We start from the raw sequence: 25,490 nt of genomic DNA, 5'->3' as shown, positions 1-25,490 counted from the left end.
CCAGTTGAATTTAAAATGTACTTTAAAATTGTTGGAAGCAAAGGCCAAAGGAGAAACCACAGTAACAAAGTGTTACTTGAACAGTGTAGTAACATAAAAGGAATAATGATTATCAACTAGGAAGTAATGCTTTCTATGCTAGCTAATTTTTGAACACTATCATATGATGGACACTAGCTCATGTACTTCACATAGATTAACATTCTCACAACAGACTTTGGACATGAGTCCTCATTCTAAAGATGAACATTTTAATTGGGTGGCTTAAGGAAATAATATAATGTGGCTAAAGCCACAGTACAGTTGCCTAGTAGTAAGAAGCTGTGCCATAATCCCAAAGGTAGGTGGTTCAAACCCACCAGCTACTCCATGAAATAAGGATGGGTAGTCTTTTCATGTGTGATTAACTGCCTCAGAAAACTTGCTGGAGGATCACCCATGAGTAGATTCTGACAGCATACAACAGCAACAACAACAAGGCCGTCGGAAATAACCTTTAGGCCACAAGACTCTAATAGCCATGCACTTAACTACTTAACTGTTTCTAGGTATAAACCCTGACAGGATTTGTTTCTTTGATTTTTATAGAGTTAAAGACAGGTATCAACATAATGGTAATATCCTTATAATTTTATGAACTATGCAGATGGTTTTTAAAATTTACAGTTCCATTTTATGGATGAGTCAAGTTATTTTATCAGCTTTTATTGCCTGGATTCTTCATTAAGAATATCACCTTTAGTCCAAATTTGAGCAGAACATTCTTTTCCTATTGAAAGTTATCTGTCATTACATCTACCCTGTTAATTCCACTGACTCTTTTACATTTGTGAATTGGTTTAGAGCAGGTTTTCATTGGATAGACATTTCTTGCAGTGCTTGTTGGCTCTGGAAGCTATCTTTACCCATTTGGTGTCACATACATATAAGTCTTTGTTTCACCAAGACCTTTGATGATTGTAAAATCAGTGTGGTAGATGTGGGAGTAATGGCATCTGACGTTAATTCGATCTACAAAGGAAGAAAAAACTTATTAAAAACTTTCATAGCATAAAACCTGTTTGGATGAGATATTCAGACATGTACCCTACATCTCATACCTTCCATGATTCTCGCACTAAACCATCCCTCGCATGAGTTACTACTAGATCTGCTAATTCATTGCATTGGATACACAGAACTTACAGTGTTTGATTATGGGATTGATTGGGGAAAGACCAGATGATAATTCACATCAGAAACACTAAGGATATAATTCTTAAATTAGAACAGCCTTTTTTTAGATGTTCTCCTAGACAGGCTTCTGACCCTAGGCTGCCTCACAGCTTCTCATTCAGACAAGTGCTACAAAACTATTTTAGTTTTGCCATCTGTGTCTTCCACCTTGACTCCACCAGTAAGCCTAGGCTTAGGTGCTCAGCTCCGGCTCCCTGCAGGGGCAGCTCTAGCCCTAGCCCGAGCAGTCTATTTTCTGCCATGTTTGTTCATCTGGTCTGGGCTCTTAAGTCTTGATGTCATTCCATGTTGCTCAGGAATCTCTCCTAAGGGATGTGGTATATACTCTTTGCTGCTTCTTTCTTGCTGTTAACTGATTCCCATTATCTACCTCTGAACATGCTCAGTGTAAGGCTGGCAGATTGGCAATATTGACCAATCCCTGTGTTAGTGGTATACACACCTTATTTGTAAGTTCTTACCTATAAGATGCTTCTTATCTGTGTTTAAAATTTATCCTTATTACATTTAAATTTATAAACTTTTTCCTCTTAGTAGCAGTCTACTTTGTGTAGTCCTGTGGTGAAAGTCAAAGTAAAAGATGTGAAAAGCCATAATGCATAATCCGCTCTAATCTAGTGATTGTGTTACTTTAATGTGTTCAAAACCAAGCCAAGTGTAGATGCTTTGGTGTTAGGAATTTAACTTTAGAAAGGGAGCTATTCATTTAACTAAGGAGTCTGTAAATTTTTACTTTACTTTGTAACATGATGGTTTTCATACCAAGTGTATGAGAAACAGTTTTCTTATTCTAACTTAGTGTTTCACAAACTTTGGTGTACTTCAGAAGCACCTGAAAGATTTATTAAGTAATAGATTGCTGAGCTCCACTGTCAGAGCTTCTGATATAGGAGGCCTGAGATGGACTTGAGAATTTGCCGTTACTGACATGTTTCCAGATGCTGCTGACCCAGAACTATGGAAAACCATGCAACTGCCTCATTAGTGAGAGTAGAATAGAGTCAGTCAAATCTAAGCTCTGTAAACACTTATAAGTCTTTTGTAGTTGTTATAAAAAAATGTTGTATGTGCATTATTATATAGTGCTAATAAGATATTTATTGTCTAAAAATATTTTTTCCCTCTTTCAGTAAGTTTTTGGTCCAAACTTTTTGACTATTTTTATTGTTATTTTCTTTGCTCTTCTCTCCCCATGTGTTAAGACCTTGTTTTTGTGTTGCATGTTACAGAAATCTTTCAGTGTTTCCTCTCAGCCCGTGAAGTAGCTCGTAGCCGAGATCGAGATAGAATGAGCAGTGGGGCAGGGTCTGGGGCTCGAGCTGATGATCCACCTCCTCAGTCTCAGCAAGAGCGAAGGGTGAGCACAGACCTCCCCGAGGGTCAGGATGTGTACACTGCTGCCTGCAACTCCGTCATCCATCGGTGTGCCTTGTTAATATTAGGAGTGAGCCCTGTGATCGATGAGCTTCAGAAGCGAAGGGAAGAAGGACAGTTGCAGCAACCTTCAACAAGTGCCTCTGAAGGGGGTGGACTTATGACCAGGTGGGATTGACTAGAAACTTGAAAAGCCCTTCCTTCATCATTACTTTATGCATTGAAATGGTTTGTTCTCAAAGTTAAAAACTATTTTGTGTTGGGGTGGTTGTTTTTGTTTTTTGTTTTTTTCATTAACATGGAAGTGGGGGAGGAAATGCAGCTTTGTTAGGCTAAATGTAATTTAAACAGGAATACTGATGCAACCTGGAATATAAATTTATGATTTAATGAGAAGGTACACTTTTTCATATTTATAAATAGCCACAGTTGAAAATCCAGAAGTTACTCACATCTTTCTATAATTGATTGGCATTTTGATGTAATTGAAAAGAGCTTTGTGTGGACACAGGGGTCAGGATTTTCCATTGACAGGAATAATTTACTCCTCACTCTGTGTGTATGAGTGTGTGTGTGTGTATATATATTATCTTTATGCTGGTAGTTCCATTTAATTTTATATTCACTAACACTCCCAAATCGAAAAACTTTTCTTTGTGCATGTGAGACAGGAGTGAAAGTCTTACTGCAGAGAGCCGGCTAGTCCACGCAAGTCCAAATTATAGACTGATCAAATCGAGGAGTGAATCTGATTTGTCTCAGCCTGAATCAGATGAAGAGGGTTACGCACTGGTAGGTATTCCTAGATTCAGTAAAGAAGGTGTTTGCTTTCAAGGTATAGCTGCATAGACTTTGGTTAGAGTAAGCCATATATCTTTATTTTAGACATATAAATCTTATAAAAGAGCATTTTAAAAGAAATGATTTTATTATATAGATATTTATCACCAATATGTTAATGACTCGAATTTCTATCTTTAGTCTTAACTTCTTCCTAAACAACAGATTCATAGATCTGATTCCTTAATGAACATTCTACATAAATATACTGGGTTAACCTAATCTTAACTTACCTGGAAATGAACTGAACTTTCTCCCAGACTGACTTCTTTCATATTCTCTGTCTTAGCAGATAATACTGTCTACCCAGACTAGAAACCTGGGGTCATCCTTCTTTACTTTTCTGTCTTATCTCCTTATCTTTGCATTTCTCTCACCTCTTTAATGCAGTTGGTCACCCAGACTTGAAAATTGAACTGTTAAGTGGGTTTTCCAGTTTGTCCTCCTGCCTCCATCTCTCCAGCATTGGCTGTTTTTAAATTCTTCTTTCTCTTTTGCCTGAAATGATGCAGAAGCCTCCAGACTGTTTGCCCTACTTCCTATCTTGTTCCTATCTTCTACATTTCACAAGAATAATACATTTAAAGTATTTCTACCTCTTTTACTTATAATCTTTCTGCTTTCTTAGTCTTACTCTAATTCTCAATTACTTGCCAAAAAAAGCCCGAGAACATGGATGACAGACATTTAGGCATTTAGAGTAGAAATCACAATAGGTGAGGTACTAATTTATGTAAGAAGTAGGAAATAATGTGTGCTCCAGTCAAGGTAAAATAATTACCTGTCAAGATTTCAGAGTGCTTTGGACTTGGAGTTGATAGCTGGATTTTTGTTTGGGTTGTGTCTCTGCCTTATGTATGATGTTGTGTGTGCCTGGACCTCTCTAGACTATGATGTTCCATTGTCTGAAAGGAGGACAGCAGTGCTGTTATGTATATGTCTATATGTCAGATTTGGGTGCTGGCCCTGAATCAGCTGCTGAAAGACTGTGAGATGTTGGCCATATCAGGGGACAGGTAAAAAAGAAATTCTGAGGGGAGCTCTGGTGGCCTAGTGGCAAGAAGCTGCACTGCAATCCCAGAGGTGCACGGTTCGAATCCACCAGATGCTCTGCCAGGAAAGGAGGGACAGTCTCCTCCTGTACCAGTCAGATCCAATTTGATGGTACACACACACACACACACACACACACACACTCACACACTCTATAATAAAAAAAGAAATTCTGAGATTTTGGACTGATTAGTCAATGAGCCCCATTTTTAGAACTGAAATTCCTTTATTAAACGAATTAAGCTTATAGATGGAAATTTTTTTAAAAAAATCTAAAGTATTTTGTAAACATAAAGCTGTTATTTAAAAGAACCTTCCAAGAAAAATCAATTTGTTGGCTAAATAAAGTTAAGCAGTGTCTTCAAGCAGGTTTCATTGCGTCATGATGCCTTTGTCTATTTTTCCTCAGTTACTACTTGTCCGTTACCATCTCTCTGCCCTCTTCATGCTACTAGTCCTACAGTCTACTCAGTTTCCTCTCAGTTCACTTATTTTTCCAACCATTTCATTTCATTATCAACCCCATAATCTTACGATAATTGACAAACACAGTTCAGTGAAGTTACAAATGTTAATTCTGCAGAGCTTATATCATGAAGGTCTCAATTTCTGAAAATAGTTAGGTAATTATTAAATATTCAGTTAGTAAAGACTAATGAGAATAAATTAAAAATTATATATTGCACTTCTTTGCTCAAAATCCTCCAGTGACTTCACTTTTCCTGAGAGCAGAACCTAACCGCCTAATGGGCTCTATGTGAACTAGCCCACCCCACTGCAACTCTTCTTGCCCTTCTGTCCTTTCTAATGACCCTCCTGTTGTCACATGGGCTTTTTGACAGTTCCATTAACATAACAAGTGGGTTCCCCTGAAGAAGAAATAAGGCTGTTTCTTCTTCCTGGATACTCTTTTCTGCACAGGTAATTCCCTCATCTTCTTCAAGGTGATGTTCTTAAAAATATTGAGAACTTAGAGTAAAAAAAAAATTGAAGAACTTGGAAAAGTTCTGATGCCGTTTTTTAAAACGGGGATATCCTGACAATCTGTTTAAAATTGTACCTTTCCTCTCCTCTGCATACCCTCTGTCCATCTTTCTTTGCTCTTTGTTCCCTATAGCATATACTCATATAAGATTTACTTACTATATTTATTGATAAGTTCTGTCAGCCTACACTAATAACACTAATAAATTACCTCTTTGCTGGCAGGTTTTTTTCTGTTTCATTTGTTACCATATCTCAAAGATCTGTAGTAGTCCCTGGCACATAATAGGCTGTTAAAAAAAAAAGTACTACTATTATTTTTTAACTGAAGGACTGGTTAGTCTCAGCAGAATTTTTGTGCTCATTCATTTTTTTCTTGCTCTTTGTCAGGATTTTATTACCTTTGTAGACTGGTAGTTTTCCAGCTGATCTACCTACTTCTTTCCAGAGTCATTCCTTACACACTGCTCCCAATGAGTTTTTCAGACACTCACACACAGACACATACACACGGCAGCAACAAGATCAACAAAACACTAACTGGTCATTCTTTCTTCCTGCTCAGAGAAACTCAGAGACTCTGCATTGCCTGTTGAGAAATCCAAGTTTCTAGGAAATGTTACTTACCTGCTTTTGGAGTTTTCCTTTGAAAGAATCTGTAAAATCAGGAAAAGTATGTGTCAGTCCTATATCCTTTCTCCATACTTATTCAAACTATAGAGTCAGCAAATAATTCTAGAAGTTGGAATATATGAAGAAAAACAAAACATCAGGATTAGAGGAAGACTCATTAACAAGCTGTATTAATGCAGAGACACAACCTTGCTTGCAGAAAATGAGGAAGACTTGAAGCAATTATGGCAGAAAATGACTGCACCCTTCAATATGGCTTTACATCTCAACAACAAGAAAACAAAAATCTTCACCACTGAACCAGTAGGCAACATCGTGATAGATAGAGAAAAGATTGACATTGTCGGTGATTTCATTTTACTTGGATCCATAGTCAGTACCCATAGTAGTAGCAGTCAGGAAATAAAAGACGTTTTGCGGGGGAAATCTGCTGTCAAAAACCTCTCCAAAGTGCTAAAGATCAACAGTTTTAGTATAAAGACTAAGGTGCACCTGATCCAAGCCGTGGTATTTTCATAAGCTTCTTGGGTATCTGAAAGGTGAACAATGACTATGGAAGACAGAAGAATTGCCTTTGAATTGCGAGGTTCGTGGAGTGTATTGAATATACCATGAACTTCCAAAGAACAAACAAATCTATCTTGAAGGAAATGCAACAAGGGTGCTCTTTAGAAGCAGGGATGATGAAACTTCATTTTACTTATTTTGGGCATATATATTCAGGAGGAAGGAACCAGTACTTGAGAGAATACCCTCACTAAAGTAGATTCACATAGTAACTGTAACAGTGAGTAGAATATTCCAGAGATGCTAAGATGGTGCCTGATAGAGCAGGGTTCATATTTGTTGTTCATAGCATCACTATGAGTTACAGTTGACTTGATGGCACGTAGCAACGACAGCCATCCATCTGCCAGACCTTGACAGAGCTCTAGAAGCTTTTTTTGCTCATGCGTTCTTAACTGAATTGTTCTTCTCTATGGTTTCCTTGTTGAAGTCTTGTCTCTCCTTGAATTACTAGTTAACATCTCACCTTTTACAAAAGTTTTCCAAGATTTCTTACTTAAAATAAATCTTTATTTGCATAGCAGTTGTGCCATATAGACCCTCTATCAAAGGACTGTCTTTTTTCCACTGAGCTTACAGGTGGACTTGTTAGCAGCTCAACATACATTGCTCTACACCGCCGGGGTTCTTCACAATACCGCTAGTAAATTATGTATTATTTGTTTCATTTGAACTTATTTATGTCTTACTAATTTTCAGTTTCTACAGGTCTAGTTTGTTTTTTCTAATGGCTCTGATACCCACTGCCTAATGTTTCGTATACTGTATACACACACAATGAATCTAATTTAAAATAATTTTGATTCACTATGGATGTTGACCTGAGACAAGATATTTAATTTTTCTATCCTCTACTTTTATCTCCATTACAGATTTTATATATTTTATTATTATTTTATATATCCACTGTGGATATAATATTGTTATTATTATATGCTGTCAAGTCAGAACTCATATATGACCCTCCACTGGATTTTTATATTTGTTCCAGCTGGGTTGCAAGTTCAGTAATATGACTTCAAAACATTTTGAAAATTATAAATGGTAATGACAGATCAGTAGACCAGGACTTAACCTAGTAACTGCTAAGATTCATTTTAAAATATTAAGAAACATGTTTTTTTAACAGAATCTGACTTTTGATCATCTTTTCTTCTGAAATGTTTAAAAGAATAATAGCATAATTAAGTAGAAAATGTAAGAACTAGAAAGAGCACAGATTCATTTGAAGATAAAGACTTGGATTTTGGGTTGAGTTTCAACCAGCCTGGGCTTGATGAAGAAGTGTAAAAGTGAGACTACTTTGACTACCCTAAAATATGTTACCCATCTGTACTGTATAAAGTTATTTAATAATACTATTCCTATCCTTAATATCTAATAATGCCCCATTTATCTTGAATTGTTAGTGATTGAAATGCTTTTTAAAAATGACTGAAGTTAACCGTCATTTAAAAACCAAACAAAAGCTGAATTGTTAATTAATTAATTTTTAAAATTTCTGAAGTTAACAAGCCACAGTTCTGGTGGTCCAGTCAGCAGGAAGTTGGATTGCTCACCCAAAGGCTTCATCTCTGGCGGTTGGAACCCACCAGCCTCTCTGAGGGAGAAAGATGCTGTGCCATTTACAGCCTCCAAAAAGCCACTGCAGGGTCATCAATGATTGGCTTGACCTGAATTGATGGCAGCATGTTTGAATTTAGGGAGCTCTGGTAGCCTAATTGGTTGGGAGTTTTGCTGCCAACCCAAAGGCAGGCAGTCTGAACTCACCAACTACTCTATGGGAGAAAATGGGCAATCTCTTCTTGTGTGGTTTACACCCTCAGAAAACCTGCTTGCTCAAGAGTAAGCTATGAATCAGTTCTGACTTGATGGCATTGTGTGTGTGAAAATAATAAGTAGTACGTGTTATTTACTTCCCTGTTTTAGTGGACAGTGAATTCTAAACCTCAGTTGAAATATTGTATCAGCAGCGGTTGTAAATCATCATCATTTCTTTCTGCATTGTGCTAATCTAGTCCCATTATTATCTCAAAGGTTTTGTTTTAGCTTAAAAAAATAAAGAGGATAAATTAGATGAATGAGTTAGTGGAGAATCTGAGAGGACTAGAATATACACATCATTGTATATCTTGTGATGTCCTATATCAATAAACATTTTTAGAGGTAGGCTACATGTTTGGTGCTAAATATTTTAAAAAGCCAAGGCAAACAGGAAACACAGAATAGTACAGTAAGTTACATGATTTATAGTGTCTAAAAAATATACCAGCTGTTCAAGAGAAACATAGATTTCTGTTTCTAAGCCTGAGATTTCTTTGATGAGTCCTTATGATGGAATTATATGTAATGAAAATGACACAAGGATGCCTTCAGAACTATTGTATAACCAGGTCTATTTTATCTGTCACAAATGTCCTAACATACTTAATTATGTTGGGATGTGTGTCTATGCATGGGTGCATGTATAAGAGAAAATATTTCTCTCATAGGTATATATATGCCTATATGCATGACCAGGTAAAGATTTTCTTCACTGACATTTCCTTAAGGAGCTGTTTTGTCAGCTCTGCTATTTCCCTTTAACACTACCTTTTCTGACTGTGAAAGAGTGCAACTGAAATGGCTAAGACATAATATTAAGTATTTGCATAAAATTTAGTCACATGTGGTTTGTGCATTGTTAGCCTTATTTATGGCAAAGTAGAAAATTATATATATGAAATTTCCAGAAAATACGCGTAAAATTAGAGTTTCTTTCTACCTGAAAATTTTCATTGTGTTTCGTTATACTGCCTGAACTTTGACTGCTTTAGATTTCTTTGTCTTTGAAAACCTTTAAAAACTCTTTTTAAAATAATACGAGTCTAAAACGATGTGGGTTTTTTTTTTCTTGATAATGGATTTGTCAACATCTCCTCTTAGTCACAGTTTTTGGGAGTTTTGGAAAGAAAGGGAAGTGAAGATAAATAAAAAAAATAATGTTGGAAAATGGAACTTTGTTAGTCTGACTACTTGATAAGTAGGACATCACTGTAATGATTTTTATTTTAACACTTTAATCTTAAATTGAAAATATTTTCATAACTCAGTATTTATGTATTTGCATTTAATAGAGTGGGAGACGAAATGTTGATTTGGACTTGGCATCATCGCACAGGAAGAGAGGTGAGTCTTCAGAACACACCAAATATTTACCAAAAGTAAGCAGTCATTTATAAAAAAAAGATACTTGATGTATTTGATTTGAGACTTTTCTTCATATGTGCTTCTATAATCTAGAAATAATCAGTTCTGTTTCTGTTGGTCATATTTTGGACTTTTAAAAAAAATTGTAGGGATTTTCACAAATAGTGCATTTCTTGAAATTTGTATGCATAATTCAACATAAATTTTAGCTTTTTAATATATTTACTATACCGTAAATAGTACTGTAGTTCATTGGATATTGTGCTGCTAACCCAAAGGTGGCACCTCTCTGGCGGTTCAAATCTACCTTGGGAGAAAGATGAGCATTCTCCTCCAGGTGATTTTTAAGTATGAGTTCAGCTATAAACTGGGTCTATGATTTGATAGCAGTGAATTGGTAGTTTAAATAATGTTACAGGGAAAACTTCTTTTGACCTTAGCCACCTCTTTTCCTCACATACACACAAAAATCAGTTGCTTTCCAGGCTATTCTGAATACTGGTGGCCTCCGTACATAGATACACACATTTTCAAACTGGTCGTCCTCAAGTTTTTCTTTCTTGACTTTTGAAAATACAGCATGTGAAGGAAGCTCTGGTGGCCTAGTGGCAAGATGCTGCACTGCAATCCCAGAGGTACGTGGTTTGAATCCACCAGATGCTCTGCTGGAGAAGGAGGGGACAATCTCCTCCTGTACCAATCAGATCTGATTTGACGGTACACATAAAAACAATACAATAAAAATTTTTTAAAAATTAAAAAAAAGAAAATACAGCATGTAGGTGATGAACTGATGATTATTTTGGAGAGTTTTCCCTTAAATACTGTAGTTAACTCTTGGTTTTATACATGAATAGAAGGTAAGAGCAGCAATTAGAGAATGTAAATCAAAGGGTAACTAAAAAGTTGCAGAATATTATTCTTTGTTAGAAAACACTTTTACTAAATTTATTCATGCTGTGGATAAGAAAATTTGAAATGTTAAAAATTGCCAGTATTGGCAGGTTTCTAAATGCCTGCAAGGGAAAAGGAATTCTATGATTCTACCTAGAGAGCAGAAAATGGGACATGAGGGCACTAGGCCAAGAGCTTCTCTCTGAAATGGCCAGAAGGAGTACGAATAGCACAGCTTCTCACTGCCCCAGAGCAGAAAGCACATAAAGAGCTCAGCTCAGCCTCATGATGCCTTTAGAGCCAAATAAGCAGCAAGAGATTTGTTTAATATTGTTGACTCACAGACTGTAGTACCAAGAGTGGGATTTATTAGGGAAATACGTTAGAGAATGGGAGAGACAAAGAGTATCACCCAATGCAATTCTAGGTTTAGTCCAGCAGTCCCAAGGCACAATTCCTCAATTAACCCAGGCTCCAGTTTCTGTCCAACAATCAGCTTTTCCTTCCATCATCTGGCAAGAATAGCAGCCTCTAACTGTGGCCTTTCTCTCAGAGCTCCTCTGTTTACACTTTGCCACAGTTTCTCCACAGCAATGCCACAGTCTCTCTACCCCATCACCAGAGTCTCGCTGTCACCAGAGTCTCACTCCAGTATCCCTCAAATCTTGCTGCCTGGTGTGGAAAGCACTCTTTGTCATATCCTAATCCCACAACTGTTGATGATTTGCAAGACCATGCATCTACAATTAAGGTAGCTGGAGACCAGAAGAGGATAACATGGCTAGAAAAGCCAACTTTTTAGCTAACACCCTACATAGTAAATATCTTATATTACAAAATAAAATCTTCTCTTTCTTGATTTCTTGGTGGAAAGGTGAGTTTTTCTTTTAGGAAAAACAAGTAGGAGGGAAACCTGAGACATGAGAGAAAGAAACATACACATCAATGTGTTGTTTTGTTTTATTTTCATTCTGACTCCAAGAAGAAATTTTGGAACATCTCTAACTTGAGAGTTTTTAACTCTTTAGTTATAATAGAAAGATTTTTTTAAAATACTAGGAATGATAGAGATCAGAGCTGATGCTTTCTTTATTGAAAAATCTTTTGAAAATATACACTTATTAAAGCTGCTGTGTTTCTAAAAAGATTATAAATCATGTGTGCTATCAGAATTTAAGTGATAGTATAATGTGAGATATATATCTTTTAGGTTGAAAATGTATCTTTATAAAAGTTATCTTTTATATTTGAAAATTTCCAGTTCATTTGTCATAATTAACCACTTGCATTAGGAATTAAATTTCTGTTTTGCTCGTGTTGTTGCTGAAATGTCAATGTTACACTAATTTGTCATTTGATGATAAAGAGAAAGTGGTTTAGAAAGTGGTTTCAGATTGAATACCATAGGATTCCAGCCTCTAAGAGGAGCTTTCTTGTATACTAATTATATTTTCATTTATAAGTAAGTTTGTTGACTAAAATTACCATTTCCTCTCAGCTCTTTATCAGGCATACAGAAATATAAATTTGAGATGCAACCAGTATTAGCCAAGTATGTAATAAAGTAATATCTTTGGAATAAAAGAGAAAAATGACTTTTTTCTTGTTGAATTATCAGCAACATAGAATTCAGAGGGATGAACATATCACATTTAAATAACATGAAAATAATTTTTAAATACTTATTGTGGATTTTCTATAGTTTTATAGCTAAATAGATGTAAATGAATTTGAGCCATTAACCCACATTTTGCTTTTCAATAACCATTCTTTCCCAAACTGGCCATAATTTTTATTTTTTAAAACAGAGAAACTATATACAGTACCTAATGGGTAAAGCTTTCTCTTTTTTCCAGACTACTCATTTAGAAAGGGAGCTCTGGTATTGTAATCCATAGCGAGTTTTCTGGCTAACCCAAAGGCCAGGTCTGGGGAAACTCAAATCCACTAATGGCTTCTCAGAAGAAAGATGGGCAGTCTCCTCCCGTGCAATTTACAGCTTCAGAAACCTGCTTGCGGTGGGGTGGGGGGGGGGGGGGGTCAGTTCTGAGTCGGTTCTGGCTTGACGGCAATGAGACAGACCCATTTGGGAAGATACAATATGGAAACATCCTGCTTATTTATATTTTCATTATGTCTTTTAGTGTGATAATAATTTAGTTGTTACTCCATTTTAGTGTTCCCAGGCAACATTTTTGCTCATGGTTTTGCTTTTAGAGACTGATGACAAGCAAATAGAGTAGTTTTTGTTTTAGAAAGGACAAAAAAAAAATTTAAAAACTTTTCAGTCTTAGATTTATAAACCCTAGAATTTGTGAATTAAACAATGAAGATCTACAGTTTCCATCTTCATTTAGTTATAATAGATTTTCTCCTTCAAAAGGAAAATTACAGTAGAAAAATATTTTTAAATATATAAAACTCTATCCAAAGTGGGTGCCCTTCCCCCAGCTTATTTATTTGGCTTTTTTTTGTTGTCTTAAAAGATATTAAAATAAACTATTCTATATTTTTCTTATATATTGTAAATATGGGCCATATCCTATAAACCATAATATACCTATCGTCAGTTGAGCAGATGACCATACCACATTTGAGAACTATTTAGGACCATTCAAACTTGACTGCTCTTCTGAGTCTCATCTGAGCCATGTAAATTTAAAAAGCAAATGCAAACATTGCCTCCTGTATGAAATGTCTCCATTTATCTTCTGACAAGCAAATACCCAGCCAAGTGAGAGTTTTTCTATGTGCTGCTCTACCCTCTTCCAATATTTTGAAAATGAAATGTAAACTTTTTTCCATAGTCAGTTACATTTATTTCCATGGTTTTATGAATTTTTTTAAGTCTGACAAGACCAGTAAAAAAAGAGATGTTTATTTTGTTTTAATAGAAATTAATTGGCTCGGTTCGAATCCACCAGACGCTCTGCCGGAGAAGGAGGTGCAATATCCTCCTGTACCAGTCAGATCTGATTTGACGGTACACGCACACAAAATAAAAAAAATTAAAAAAAAAAGAAATTAATTGGCTGTATCAATGATAGTTAATGATTGTATGTATATTTTTCAGACGTTCTAAGGAGGAGTGGCATCCACTTCTTAAACAACATGCCTCCAGAAACTCTGTGAACTTTGATAAATGTCGATAGTTGTAGAGGGGCTTCAAGGCCCTTTGGTCATAGGATGGCTATAAGTCGTGCTAGATTCAAAGACAATCAACAAGAACAAAAATAATGCTTTCGAAGACTCCTTATTGATAAGGCCTGTAGCCTACAAATTGATTATTTGACATTGAGGGCACAAGGGTTCATGCGGATCAAACATAACAGCTCCTTCTCCTTTCAGTCTTGTTAATGTTTTTCAGTAGTAAAATATTTGGTCCAAAAAAGTGAATGGTAAGAATGGAATATGAACAGATTCATTTAGTTCAACCTTCTTGCTTAGGTTCTTAAAGTCATCAAAACTAAATTCTAAAACCAAATGTATCGTAAGTTATTTTAAAATGAAACAGAGACTTCTTCTTATCTCCTAGAAGATGCATAACATTCACATTTATTAAGCACTTATGTACTGTTTATTGCATGGCACTCATTGTTCACTTCAAGAATACAAACTTTAAATAACAATATCCTGTCAAAATTCTTGATAAAACCTATCAAAATATTTTGCAATTTTTGTACTTAGGTGAAAGATTTGCTATCATTGTTTTAAACTGAACTTACTCTTTATAGATTTAAATTATCTTTTGCAGATATTTGATTTCCATTTCTTATTTTAGTCAGAATAACTGATAGAATAAAAAAATGTCTGGGTTATCAAAGCATCAGTTTAAGAAACAACATCAGGAATCTTATTAGTTAAAATACTATAAAGTTTTTTTTTCCTTCTTCTTCTTCTAAGTCTTCAAATACAGTGTTAGGATTTTGTTTTAGAATAATCCTGGAAACATTTAGCAGCATGTGTCTTGTGTTGTGAAATGTATAGATGAAATGCAGTTTTATTTATGCATTTCAAATAGAATTATGAAAGAAAGAAGAGCAAATAAATGTACATGTTGTCTCCTGTATCAAATTTCTCCTTTTGTCTTCTGATCTTGTGTGGTAGTGTATTTACTCCTTTTTGGCCAGTTGAGCCCCAGAAAAAAGAAGAGCTTCAAGCAAGTACATGATGGCATGTTTAATTTTTTTCCCCTTTTAGCTTGCCTACATATTTTATGGTCTATAAAGTATGTATTGCGGCTCTGCCATGTTCATTTTAAAAGTTTCATTTAAAAACCAAAGTTACAAGGACAAGTAAACAATCTAAAAAATTTATTGTTGGACATGTTTTTTTAATATACTAGGTGACTTTGAATTAAGCAGTCAGTAAGAATTGGGCCAAGTCTCAATTTTGCTGTAGAAATTTTAGATATGCTCTCAGGCATAATATTTCCTAGATTTCTATAAAACAACACAGAACAAACTAGTTGCTTATTTCTGCGTTTATTTTGAATCTCTCCATTTCCCATTTCCATGCTATCAATTTTTGTGTTTCAAAGTATTTTTAATGTTAGACTGGATTTTTTAATTTAAATTATTTTATTTATTCATTTTAATGCTTCAGGCAGTGTTTCTCCTGCTCTTGTAATTTATTCATATAGAGTTTTATTTGGGCCATTCACCTAATAAGCTATATTCTTTAAATTAACTTTTAACAGATTTTGTGGATCAGTGAGCCAAATCTGGCCTGCCACTTGTTTGTAAATAAGATTTTATTGGAACCCAATTATGCTCATTTATTGATGTATTGTCTCTGGCTGCTTTTATACAACAGCAGAATTGAGTCTGTGATAAGAGGTGGTATGGACTGCAAAGCCTAAAATAGTTACTGTCTGCCCTCACAGAGAAAGCTTGCTGATCTCTGCTTTTTATTTCAGAAAAGATTTAGCTTCAGATTTGGTCAGCCACTCTACAGAATATTTTGGTGTAAATGAAGATAATTCTCTAATTGTATTTCATGATTAAACCTTTGTGTAGGCAAGCAATTGACATTTCCATGGGTTAGTAACTTGTGAGTTGACACAGTAATAGGAATGTGCAAAACTACCTCCCATAAAATTAAGGAATTCATGTTGTCAATTTGATGGGTCATTTTCTTTAAATTTCCATTTCCTCAATGGATTAAATTGGATCTGATCATCCTTAAGGTCTCTTATAGTTCTCTGGCTCTAGCAGTAGCTTAGTTATGTATTTTAATTTTGGAAATAATTTCTAAGTTGGAAAACAGTTCAGAAATTCTATTTTTTTTTTAAAAAAAAAACCCAAACCTTAGTGCAAGGAGACAAAAACTATAATATGTCAGTTAAGAATAAGTCCAGATTCTAAATTTAGGATGCTTAAAAAAATAGAAAAATAATATTTCCTCAAGTTTGTAGTGACTTTAACATTTTTAGTTTAATACATTATTTATTTGATGTGCTATCTTTGAATGTTTACTCTTTTGCTTCATTTTATATGGAAAATATTAAACTGTATAATCTCAAAAAATTCCCACATTGATGATTATCAGAAAAACTTTTTATCTTGTGAATTTCTTTAAAAACATAAAAGGTAGACTAGTCACGTGTGTATTTTACCATTGTAAATTATTGTACTAAAATGCATATAATTTATATCATGGTTGCTTTATAATGAAAGGAGCTCTGATGATGTAGTTGTAATGATGTAGTTTTCACTGCACAGCTGATGAAAAGGCCATAAACATCAGGCAGCTTAAAGCTCCGCTTAGGAAAGACACTCCCTCTCCTGAAGATTCATGGCTCTGGAAACCTGATGGAGGGTTTAACAGCAGTTAGTTTGAATTTATAATAATAGCTTCCCCTTATAAATTTTCATGGCAGATTTTAAAGTCCTGTATTTTCCCTGTCACCAATACCATAAGTAATAATAAATGTAATGAAATTTTATATTTGTTAATGACTTAGTTGGGGTTTTTCCTTGTGAGCATTAATTGTTATTTAAGTAGTTATTGTCCCAAATATTTTCTATTTAGTTATTTAACAAGTTAAATTTTTGCCTTGTAAATATTATTGGATACCTTCTGCATTCCTAATGGAGAAATTTAGTATATTCACATAACTGAATATTACAACTGTTGAAACAAACATGCTTACACACAATAATATAGATGAATGCTAACAGAATTTATGTCCTAAGTGGTTACATTAAGTGATAGTCTATTTTAGAATGTGAAGAACTAAAACATTTTTCATTTTATGAAAACAAAAAGCTATGTATTTAACAGTATTACAGAAAGAGAATGATAAACTCTCATAAATGTGGTGATTGCCTCAGCTAGGAGGAGGCAAGGAATTTGCAAGAAGAACAAATGGATAGATTAGTTACTGTTGTTTTCTAGTTCTTATTCACAGTGTGTGTTATAAGCAAATATGTAAATTCAAATATGTAGAAGGCTATGAGTGAACCAATAATGAGAGTGTATCCTGGACTACCCAGCTTATAATTAATCTAGTTCATGTACCTGATATCAATTAAATTCAAGAACACAAGCTGTGCAAGAATTGAACATTTTAATCTTTATTAAATCTAATTGCAAATGGCTTGAACAGTTGCTTTTTGGGGGGGGGTGTTTACAGGTAAAGATTTTAGCCTAGAAAATGCCCGCTGGCAAAACTAATGGGATTCAACAACTATTGTGATACCATATGTGTCACATGTAATGTTAAAATACTAAAATAATAATTTAACTGTAGGCATCATTTTACACAGTGCTAGCTGGAACTCAACAAGACTACTTTGTTTTCCTGAGTCTTGAAAGTTTTCCACCTTTAACGTGGTCCAGTCTTATAGAGCATTTTCTCTGCTAGAGAAAAAGATTTGTTTTTCTTTCTCTGATAGGTTTCTGCCTTAAATAGGTTCTAACCTTGACAGATTTTACTGTAGAAAATCTTAGTTTCATCTATGATTTATATATTCTCAACTCATCAGTATATATTAATATATATGAATATTATACTTTATAGTAAATATACACAAAACACAGTCAGTGAAAGTGGCTGTTCCTTGTATTAATGAAACTCAAAGATGTGTCTCCTTTTTCTGTGTATGTTTACTTGCCCTTCCATATCCTTTTTTCTAATGTTTCATTGCATAAATATAGATATGTGCAGTCTTACCTTATGTTTTGCAATGATAGTGTTAAGTCAGATTAAATTCTTACATTGAGAGATCTTCCCACCAGTGGTCCAAGTGCCTAGTTCCTTCTTGTTCATCAGTGATGGTTTGGTGTAATAATTGCAGAGAGTTTAAACATTTTGACAGCAGCTTCTAATTTTTTTTTCTTTTTTTAATTGTGGCCGTGTGTTGCTAAAGCACTTACAGAGACAATGGTACATCAAAGAGGGCTTTTCCTTTACTTTCTTACATTGCTTTAGTTTTTATTTGTTTTTTTACCAAAGCATTTTGCTCAGATTCACTTAATGCATGCATATGTCCAAATATAAGTATCCATTTTCACCAGTTGGTAATGGTAACAATGCTCAGCTCTCACCTTGTTTAAGAATGTTTGTTCTCTTTGGTTGCCATTAATGCAGATTTTTTCTTTTTGTATATAGGTCTCATGCACAGTCAGTTGGAATCCCTGAGTGACTCCTGGACTCGCCTTAAACACAGCAGAGACTGGTTGTACAACTCCTATTCCTTTGAATCTGACTTTGATCTTACCAAGTCTTTGGGAGTTCACACTTTGATTGAAAATGTTGTCAGCTTTGTGAGTGGAGATGTGGGGAATGCCCCAGGTTTTAAAGAACCAGAGGAATGTATGTCTACCAGCCCACAGGCCTCCATCATTGCCATGGAACAGCAGCAGCTAAGGGCAGAAGTAAGTGTTTACTCTTTGTGGGGCACTCTGGAACCTTCTGTGAAATCACTGAATATTCATTTCTAGGACAGACTACTCCTTTTTTCCTTGCTTATTCCTTCCTTTCACCTGAGGTTTTTGATGTTGCTTTGTTTAACTAAACAGAGTTTTGTTTGAATTGGACAGAGTATCTTTTTATTGCCATCTCTTGGAATAAGATCCTTTTCTCATAAATTTATCATTATCTCCTAGAAAGTAGGGGAACTCGAGCGTGGCTGGGACTGTGGGAATGTGCTATTCAAAGTTCTGACTGTGGACTCATCCATCTCATTTTGAAAGGGCTGTATTAGAACCCCCAGCAGAAATGCAGCACACAGCACCTGCTGATGAAGGCTGGAATTAGTGGGCTAAACTTTAAGGAGAAACTAAAATTACAGTGCCTCAAAGTATCATTCGCAAAGTTTTTTTTTTAATCATTTTGATTTTAATATGTAAACAAAACCTTTGAGACTACTCTTTCCAGGAGAGTGAGCTTAATTCACCCACCCTTTAGAGTGTGGATTGGACATAATGACTTGCTTATACACACAGAGTATAAATAGGGGAAAAGAATACATTTGCATTGCAGAAATCTAGCAAGCATCACCTTGAACAAGTTATCAAGATTACCAGCACCAAAAAAAAAAGAAAAAAAGAATAGAAAACCAAGATTGAGAGTAAAGAAAAAAAAATTAACATCACCAGTGATAAGTCATGTAGCTATCAGGCACTCCCTGATGTAATGTGTTAAGAAGAGCTCTCACCATGTGATGTTCTACCCCAAAAATGCATGACTACAGTCCAGTCATGAGAGAGCATGTTCTTGTTAAGTGCCATCAAGTTGAATAAGACTCATAGAGACCCTGTGAACAACCGGTCTGAACTCTGTCCTATTCCTGCCCCATCCTTATTGTCCCTGACACAGAGCCCATCGCAGCAATCACTGTGTCAGTCCATATCTTGAGTCTTCCTTTCTTCCACTGACCCTCCGCCATTCCAACCATGATTCCCCTTTCCAAGGAATGTTGTTGTTGTTAGGTGCTGTCAAGTTGAGTATTATTCATAACAACCCTATGAACAACAGATTTGAATCCTGACCTGTTGTGTACCATCCTCACAATCTCTGACACAGGCCAATAAACTGCAGTCAGTGTGGCAACCCACCTAATTGAGGATCTTCTTATCTTTCATTGCCTCTCCACTATCCCAAGCGTGATGTCCCTCTCAAAGGAATAATCTCTTCTGGCAACATGTCTAAAGTATGTAAGATGCATCTTCGTCATCTTTGCCTCTGAGGAGCACTGTGCCTGCACCTTCTCCAAGACGTACCTGTTTGTTCTTCTGGAAGTCCTGGAGATATTCATTACTCTTCTCCAACACCCCAATTCAGAGATGAGGCAAACACAAATGGGGAAATAGTCTACAAAATACTGGGCAGCTCTTCAAAAATATTAAGTTGATTAAATGCAGGGAAAGACTGAGAAAGTAGTGTCCTGGGGAAAAAAAGGGGGCATTTTGGGAAAACTAGCAAAATGCACTTGGTTTAATTAATAGCATATACCCGTGTTCATTCCTTAGGATTGATGCATGCATCCTGGTTTTACGAGATGTTAACATTAGAGGAAAGGTATACAAGAATTCTTACTATTCTGTAAATCAAAAATGCTTTTAAAAATTTTTTTTGAGAAATAGGCTGGTGGACTGCTGATAAGTTCTCCCAGGGAATTTGGTGCCAGTTCATAAGAAGCACTCCTTGTATTTCTGAGTGCTCATTCTATATACTTTACTGCAGAGTAAGGATGAAATAACAGTGCTACCTTATTCTTTTGATATCTCCCCATCTTCTCGTGAGCTGCATATACATATGATACAACTAAGATTCGGGAAATTAAGTGACTTTCTCAAGGCCTCACAGTAGTTGGAAGAGTCTAGTCTTGAAACAAAATCTTCCACACCCAACACTTCTTTTTCCCTTCATACAAGCCACTTTTATTGTTGATGGTCTTATGTGTCAATGTGGAACTGACTCATAGCTGACCCTCCAGTGGGTTTACAGAGGCAGCAAATGGCCTGGGAGGAGATTGCCTGTCCTCCCACTTTTATGCTGATGAATTTTATTTACAGAGTACATACATTTTTATTTTAAGGATTATCAACAAAATGAAAGTTTTTCTTAAAATCAAATAGGTTCCTAGGAAATGTCACAATTTACTGTGTGCTGAATAATAAGTTTGTCTGTGAAAGAATTTTCTTTATGTTTGAGTTTAGTGAAAAACTACTCTTAAAAACTGTATCTTTCACTTTTTCTCAAGCTTCGCTTAGAGGCACTTCACCAGATCCTTGTTCTGTTGTCTGGAATGGAGGAAAAAGGTAGCATCTCTCTGGGAGGAAGCAGGTCAAGCTCAGGCTTCCAGTCATCCACACTGCTTACATCTGTGAGGCTACAGTTCCTGGCAGGGTGCTTTGGGTTAGGCACAGTTGGACATGCAGGACCTAAAGGAGAGAGTGGCCGACTGCATCACTATCAGGTATGTGGCAGTCCTGTTGTGGGACAATGATCCCTTAATATCCATGGGGCATTGGTTCTAGGAATTCCATGGAGACCAGATAAGTGAGTATTCAAGTATTTTACATAAAATGGTATAATACATACATAAAACCTGTGCACATCCTCTCTCATGTACTTTAAATAATAGCTGGTTGCTTTTAATATTTAGGACCATGTAAATAGTGTAGAAATAGCACCTTACAGTGCCTTTAGGGGTTTGCTTTGACTGCTTCATTGCTTTTTCATTTGTGAGTACTTCTGGGGTTGTGGAACCTGTGGATAGGGAAGGCAAACAGTATTCAGATTTTAACTGACTTTTTTACAAAATCAGTTTATAATGCTTACAATTGACACTTAGGGGGATAACTGTTCAAATAAATTTTTAGGAACTCTCAGTAGTTTAATTTCCTAATAGTGCAGTTGGGATTAAGTGAGCAATAATTCTGTTGTAGATTTTTTTTGGGGGGGCTGGCTCACTTTTCTTAAATTTTAAATTGAAATAGAGTTGGAGTTTGGGAGGATGATTTTAAAGTGTTTACATTTTTTATTTAATCATTTTATTTAGTTTCTTATCCCTTTGATAAATTTTTCAAATGTGTTACCTTTACATTATCCAGTATCTTCCATGGTTAGAGATGAAAAATGCCTTATGGAGGAGAAAAACACTATAGAAGTAGTAATTATCAAGCATTTGAAAATAAATTTAAAACATTCATAAGCTGGAATACACCAGATAAATTTTTTTTTAAAGTTGTAAGACTCTTGCTCAAACTAGGGGTTAAATGCTCTTACTTGTTTTTGGCAAGGAGGTATTATTATTTCTCACAGAAAAAAGTAAATTTTTCTATGTAATCCAGGATGGAATCAGAGCAGCCAAAAGAAATATTCAGATTGAAATCCAGGTGGCTGTGCATAAGATCTATCAACAGTTGTCTGCTACCTTGGAGAGAGCCCTACAAGCAAACAAACATCATATTGGTGAGTAATTTCCTTACAAATATAAAACAGAGGATATGTTTTGACCTGGGCTTATGCAAGATGGTTACATCTTTGTGGTTATTTTATAGGATAAGGATAAATATTTGAAAGCATAATAGCATTTCATACTACGTTATATTTTGGAAAATTATTTATTTTTGTCAATGCTTTTGTTCATTTTGAAAAAGATACTCAGGTGTGGTTTTTTCCCCCCAGAAGCCCAGCAACGTCTACTTTTGGTTACAGTTTTCGCCCTAAGTGTGCATTATCAACCAGTGGATGTTTCTTTGGCAATTTCTACTGGTTTGCTAAATGTCCTGTCGCAGTTATGTGGTACAGACACCATGCTAGGACAACCTCTTCAGTTACTGCCAAAGACGGGTGTTTCCCAGCTGAGCACAGCTTTGAAAGTGGCCAGTACAAGACTCCTCCAGATTCTTGCCATCACAACAGGGTGAGCACTGGAGATACCTTGTTAGAACAGAATGGGGCATTTTTTTAATACATTTTGATAATCTGTTTCCTTTTAGTTGCTTACTGCATTTCAAATAACGTTTAATCTAGGCTCTGTGCCACTTACTTTCACTCCTCCCCCATTTTGCATAGAACCTACGCTGATAAACTGAGTCCCAAGGTAGTTCAGTCCTTGCTGGATCTGCTGTGTAGTCAGTTGAAGAATCTGCTGTCCCAAGCTGGTGTACTTCTGATGGCGTCTTTTGGAGAAGGGGAAGGAGAAGAGGGGGAAGAAGAAGGGAAAAAAGTGGACTCTGGTGGAGAATCTGAGAAGAGAGATTTTAGAGGTATCATTAAACTCTTTTCTCCATTATTACCTACATTTATTGACTCCCGAATGTGTACATATTATTAAGATGTAGGGTTTCTTCCATCAAGATTTTTATTTGCCTGTTTGTTTATAAACTCTTTTTCTCTCCACATACATATAATTTAAGTGAGCTTCTGACCCTGTCTCCTTACCTTTGAAACAAATGCAATGACCATTCTACTCATCATCTACGTTTAGTCTCTTCTTGGCATCCTGCTTCTAGGAAGAAGTTCAGGTGACTGATTCCCCCATGTTATTACCAGATTGCCTCGGAGGAAGTCAGATTTTCTTCACGTAGGATCCTGATAAACCATCTCTGTCTAACTACTGTATGGCCTAAATGTTCTCCCAAGCTCAAAGGTTTTATGATAGGAAACTGAATTATCATTAGAAGAGCTACATTTCTTCCTTTACTGCTCTTTTCCTTAGTCACTAAGTAAATTCTTCAACATATTCAGCAGTCATAAATTTTGGTTGCTGAAATATGGTGATCTACTCACAGACAGCAAACTCTGGTGGCCTAGTGGCAAGGAGCTGTGCTGCAATCCCAAAGGGACATGGTTCAAAGCCACTAGGTGTTCTGTGGGAGGAGGATGGGCAGTTTTCTCCTGTGTAATTAACTGCTTCTGAAAACCTGCTGGAGGGTCAGCTGTGGGTCAGTTCTGACTCTGTGGTACAAAACAACAACAACTCACCGACAGCAGGCATTGTGTTTTTGTAGAAGTCACAGTCCAAGCAGAAGAACTACTGTACAAATCTCTTATATTTATGGAATAGAAATCTGAAATTATTACCTTCTCAAAGATAGAATGCTGAAAGGTGAGTCTTATGCTGGAAAGCACTCAAACTGTAACTGGTCAATAGCTGCCTCCTTCAAGCAGAATTGACCTTAACGGCATGGATGGACAAAAAGTTTTAACCCAGTGAAGGTTTTCATTTACTGATAATGGCATGCTGACCTATAATGCTGACCTACAAAATGTCCTTTGTAACTGGAACATGGAATGTAGAAGGATGAATTAGAAAATTGGAATTTATAAAAAGTTAAATAGAATGCAGGAAGATGGACATCCTAGGTGTTAGTGAACTGAAATGGACTGATACCGGCCATGTTAAATCAGATGGTCATGTTGTCTGCGACGCCAAGAATGACAACTTGCAGAGGAATAACATCACATTTGCTTTCAAAAAGAATATTCCAAATTCCAGCCTGATGGTGGTGTCAGCAATAACATCTTGTCTACATGCATATAAGAAAGATCTGTCAATGCAACTGTTGCTCAGATTTGTGTACTAACATCTGAAACTAAGAATGATGACTAAACTTTAAAAATATATACCAACTTCTGTTGTCTAAAGTGGATTAAACATGCAATCAATATGCATTTGTCTAGAGGGCATAAAATGGGACATGGGTTTACAGGGCTATGAGCATCTCCCTTGAAAGGGCCTCAGAGAGTGAGAATAGCACAGCCCCTCACTGCCCCAGAGCAGAAAGCAGATAAAGAGCCCTTAACCCAAACCCACGTTGCCTTTAGAGCCACAGCAGCAGCAAAAAGCTCATTTATTTGTTGTTGACTTACAGATTCATAGCTGTAGTGCTGAGAATGGGGTTTATTAGGGAAGTAAGTTGGAGAGTGAAAGGGAAGCAAAGAATATCACCAAATGCAAATCCAGGGTTTAGCCCAGCAGTCCTGAGGCACAGTTCCTGAATTAGCCCAGTCCCCAGTTTCAGTTCAGCAGCACAAATTCAAGAAGCCATCCAGCAGGGTTTGCCTCTGAGCAATAAGAGGTAGCCTTTGAACTGAATTAGGAAGAAACATATAGGAACAAGCCTGGAGTGAGATATGTGGCTTCATGGGACATGCTAAAAATGTGTATTCTTTGGACTACTATTTGAAGAATATTTGCTTAGCTTTTAAGTATAGAAGAGACAGGGTACTGTCTGGAGGAGTGATAAAGAGTTCTTAGCTTTTTGTCTAACTGTCCCTACCAATTTCATCCTGTCAAAGACTATTTTCAACAAAACAGAGATGTACCCTCCTCTGGAGATGACCTATTGATGTTGTCTGATGTCCATTTCATAGGAAAGTAACTGCCGAATATGGATTTCTTGGCTGCTGTCTTTTTTGAAGCAGTAAAGAAAGTTAACAGCAACAAAAACAACAAAGCCAATGGACAAACCAAAGTAACATCTCTTTAGGAATATATGGTAGTTTGGATTAAATAGTTAAAAAACGTCTGCTTTGAGCATTATACTCTATATGGGATCACTGCATTGAAGCTGATGAGGGAGAGAATTGTTTAAAATTAATATATTTTAGGGCATTATGGTTATCATAAGAGTCCGGAATGAGGGTTGCAGAGTGGAGTATACTTGGGGTGGGAGTGGGGATGTGCGGGGTGGGGGTGGGGATTGTGTACCAATGAAGGAGTTTTTCTTTTGCTTTTCAAGGAGAGAAGCAAACTGGG

At 36.0% G+C, this 25,490-nt stretch overlaps 1 protein-coding gene across 1 annotated transcript in view; it reads left to right on the top strand.

The window, feature by feature from the left end:
• The window catches only part of HERC1 (HECT and RLD domain containing E3 ubiquitin protein ligase family member 1), a 185,261-nt gene that overhangs the window by 59,274 nt on the left and 100,497 nt on the right, over positions 1-25,490 (top strand). The window contains exons 22-29 of the mRNA XM_006899631.1: positions 2,466-2,778; positions 3,282-3,402; positions 9,804-9,855; positions 18,386-18,651; positions 20,982-21,197; positions 22,075-22,195; positions 22,412-22,649; positions 22,802-22,995. Of these exons, the coding sequence (XP_006899693.1) occupies positions 2,466-2,778; positions 3,282-3,402; positions 9,804-9,855; positions 18,386-18,651; positions 20,982-21,197; positions 22,075-22,195; positions 22,412-22,649; positions 22,802-22,995 (1,521 nt within the window). The remainder of the gene's footprint in view (positions 1-2,465; positions 2,779-3,281; positions 3,403-9,803; positions 9,856-18,385; positions 18,652-20,981; positions 21,198-22,074; positions 22,196-22,411; positions 22,650-22,801; positions 22,996-25,490) is intronic.

This window comes from Elephantulus edwardii, unplaced genomic scaffold (genome assembly GCF_000299155.1).
Source record: "Elephantulus edwardii isolate Elephantulus edwardi_28Jun2011 unplaced genomic scaffold, EleEdw1.0 scaffold00263, whole genome shotgun sequence".
NCBI classification, from domain to species: domain Eukaryota; kingdom Metazoa; phylum Chordata; class Mammalia; order Macroscelidea; family Macroscelididae; genus Elephantulus; species Elephantulus edwardii.
Note: the sequence above shows the minus strand (reverse complement) of the source record. Positions and strands in the feature narration are given on the sequence as shown.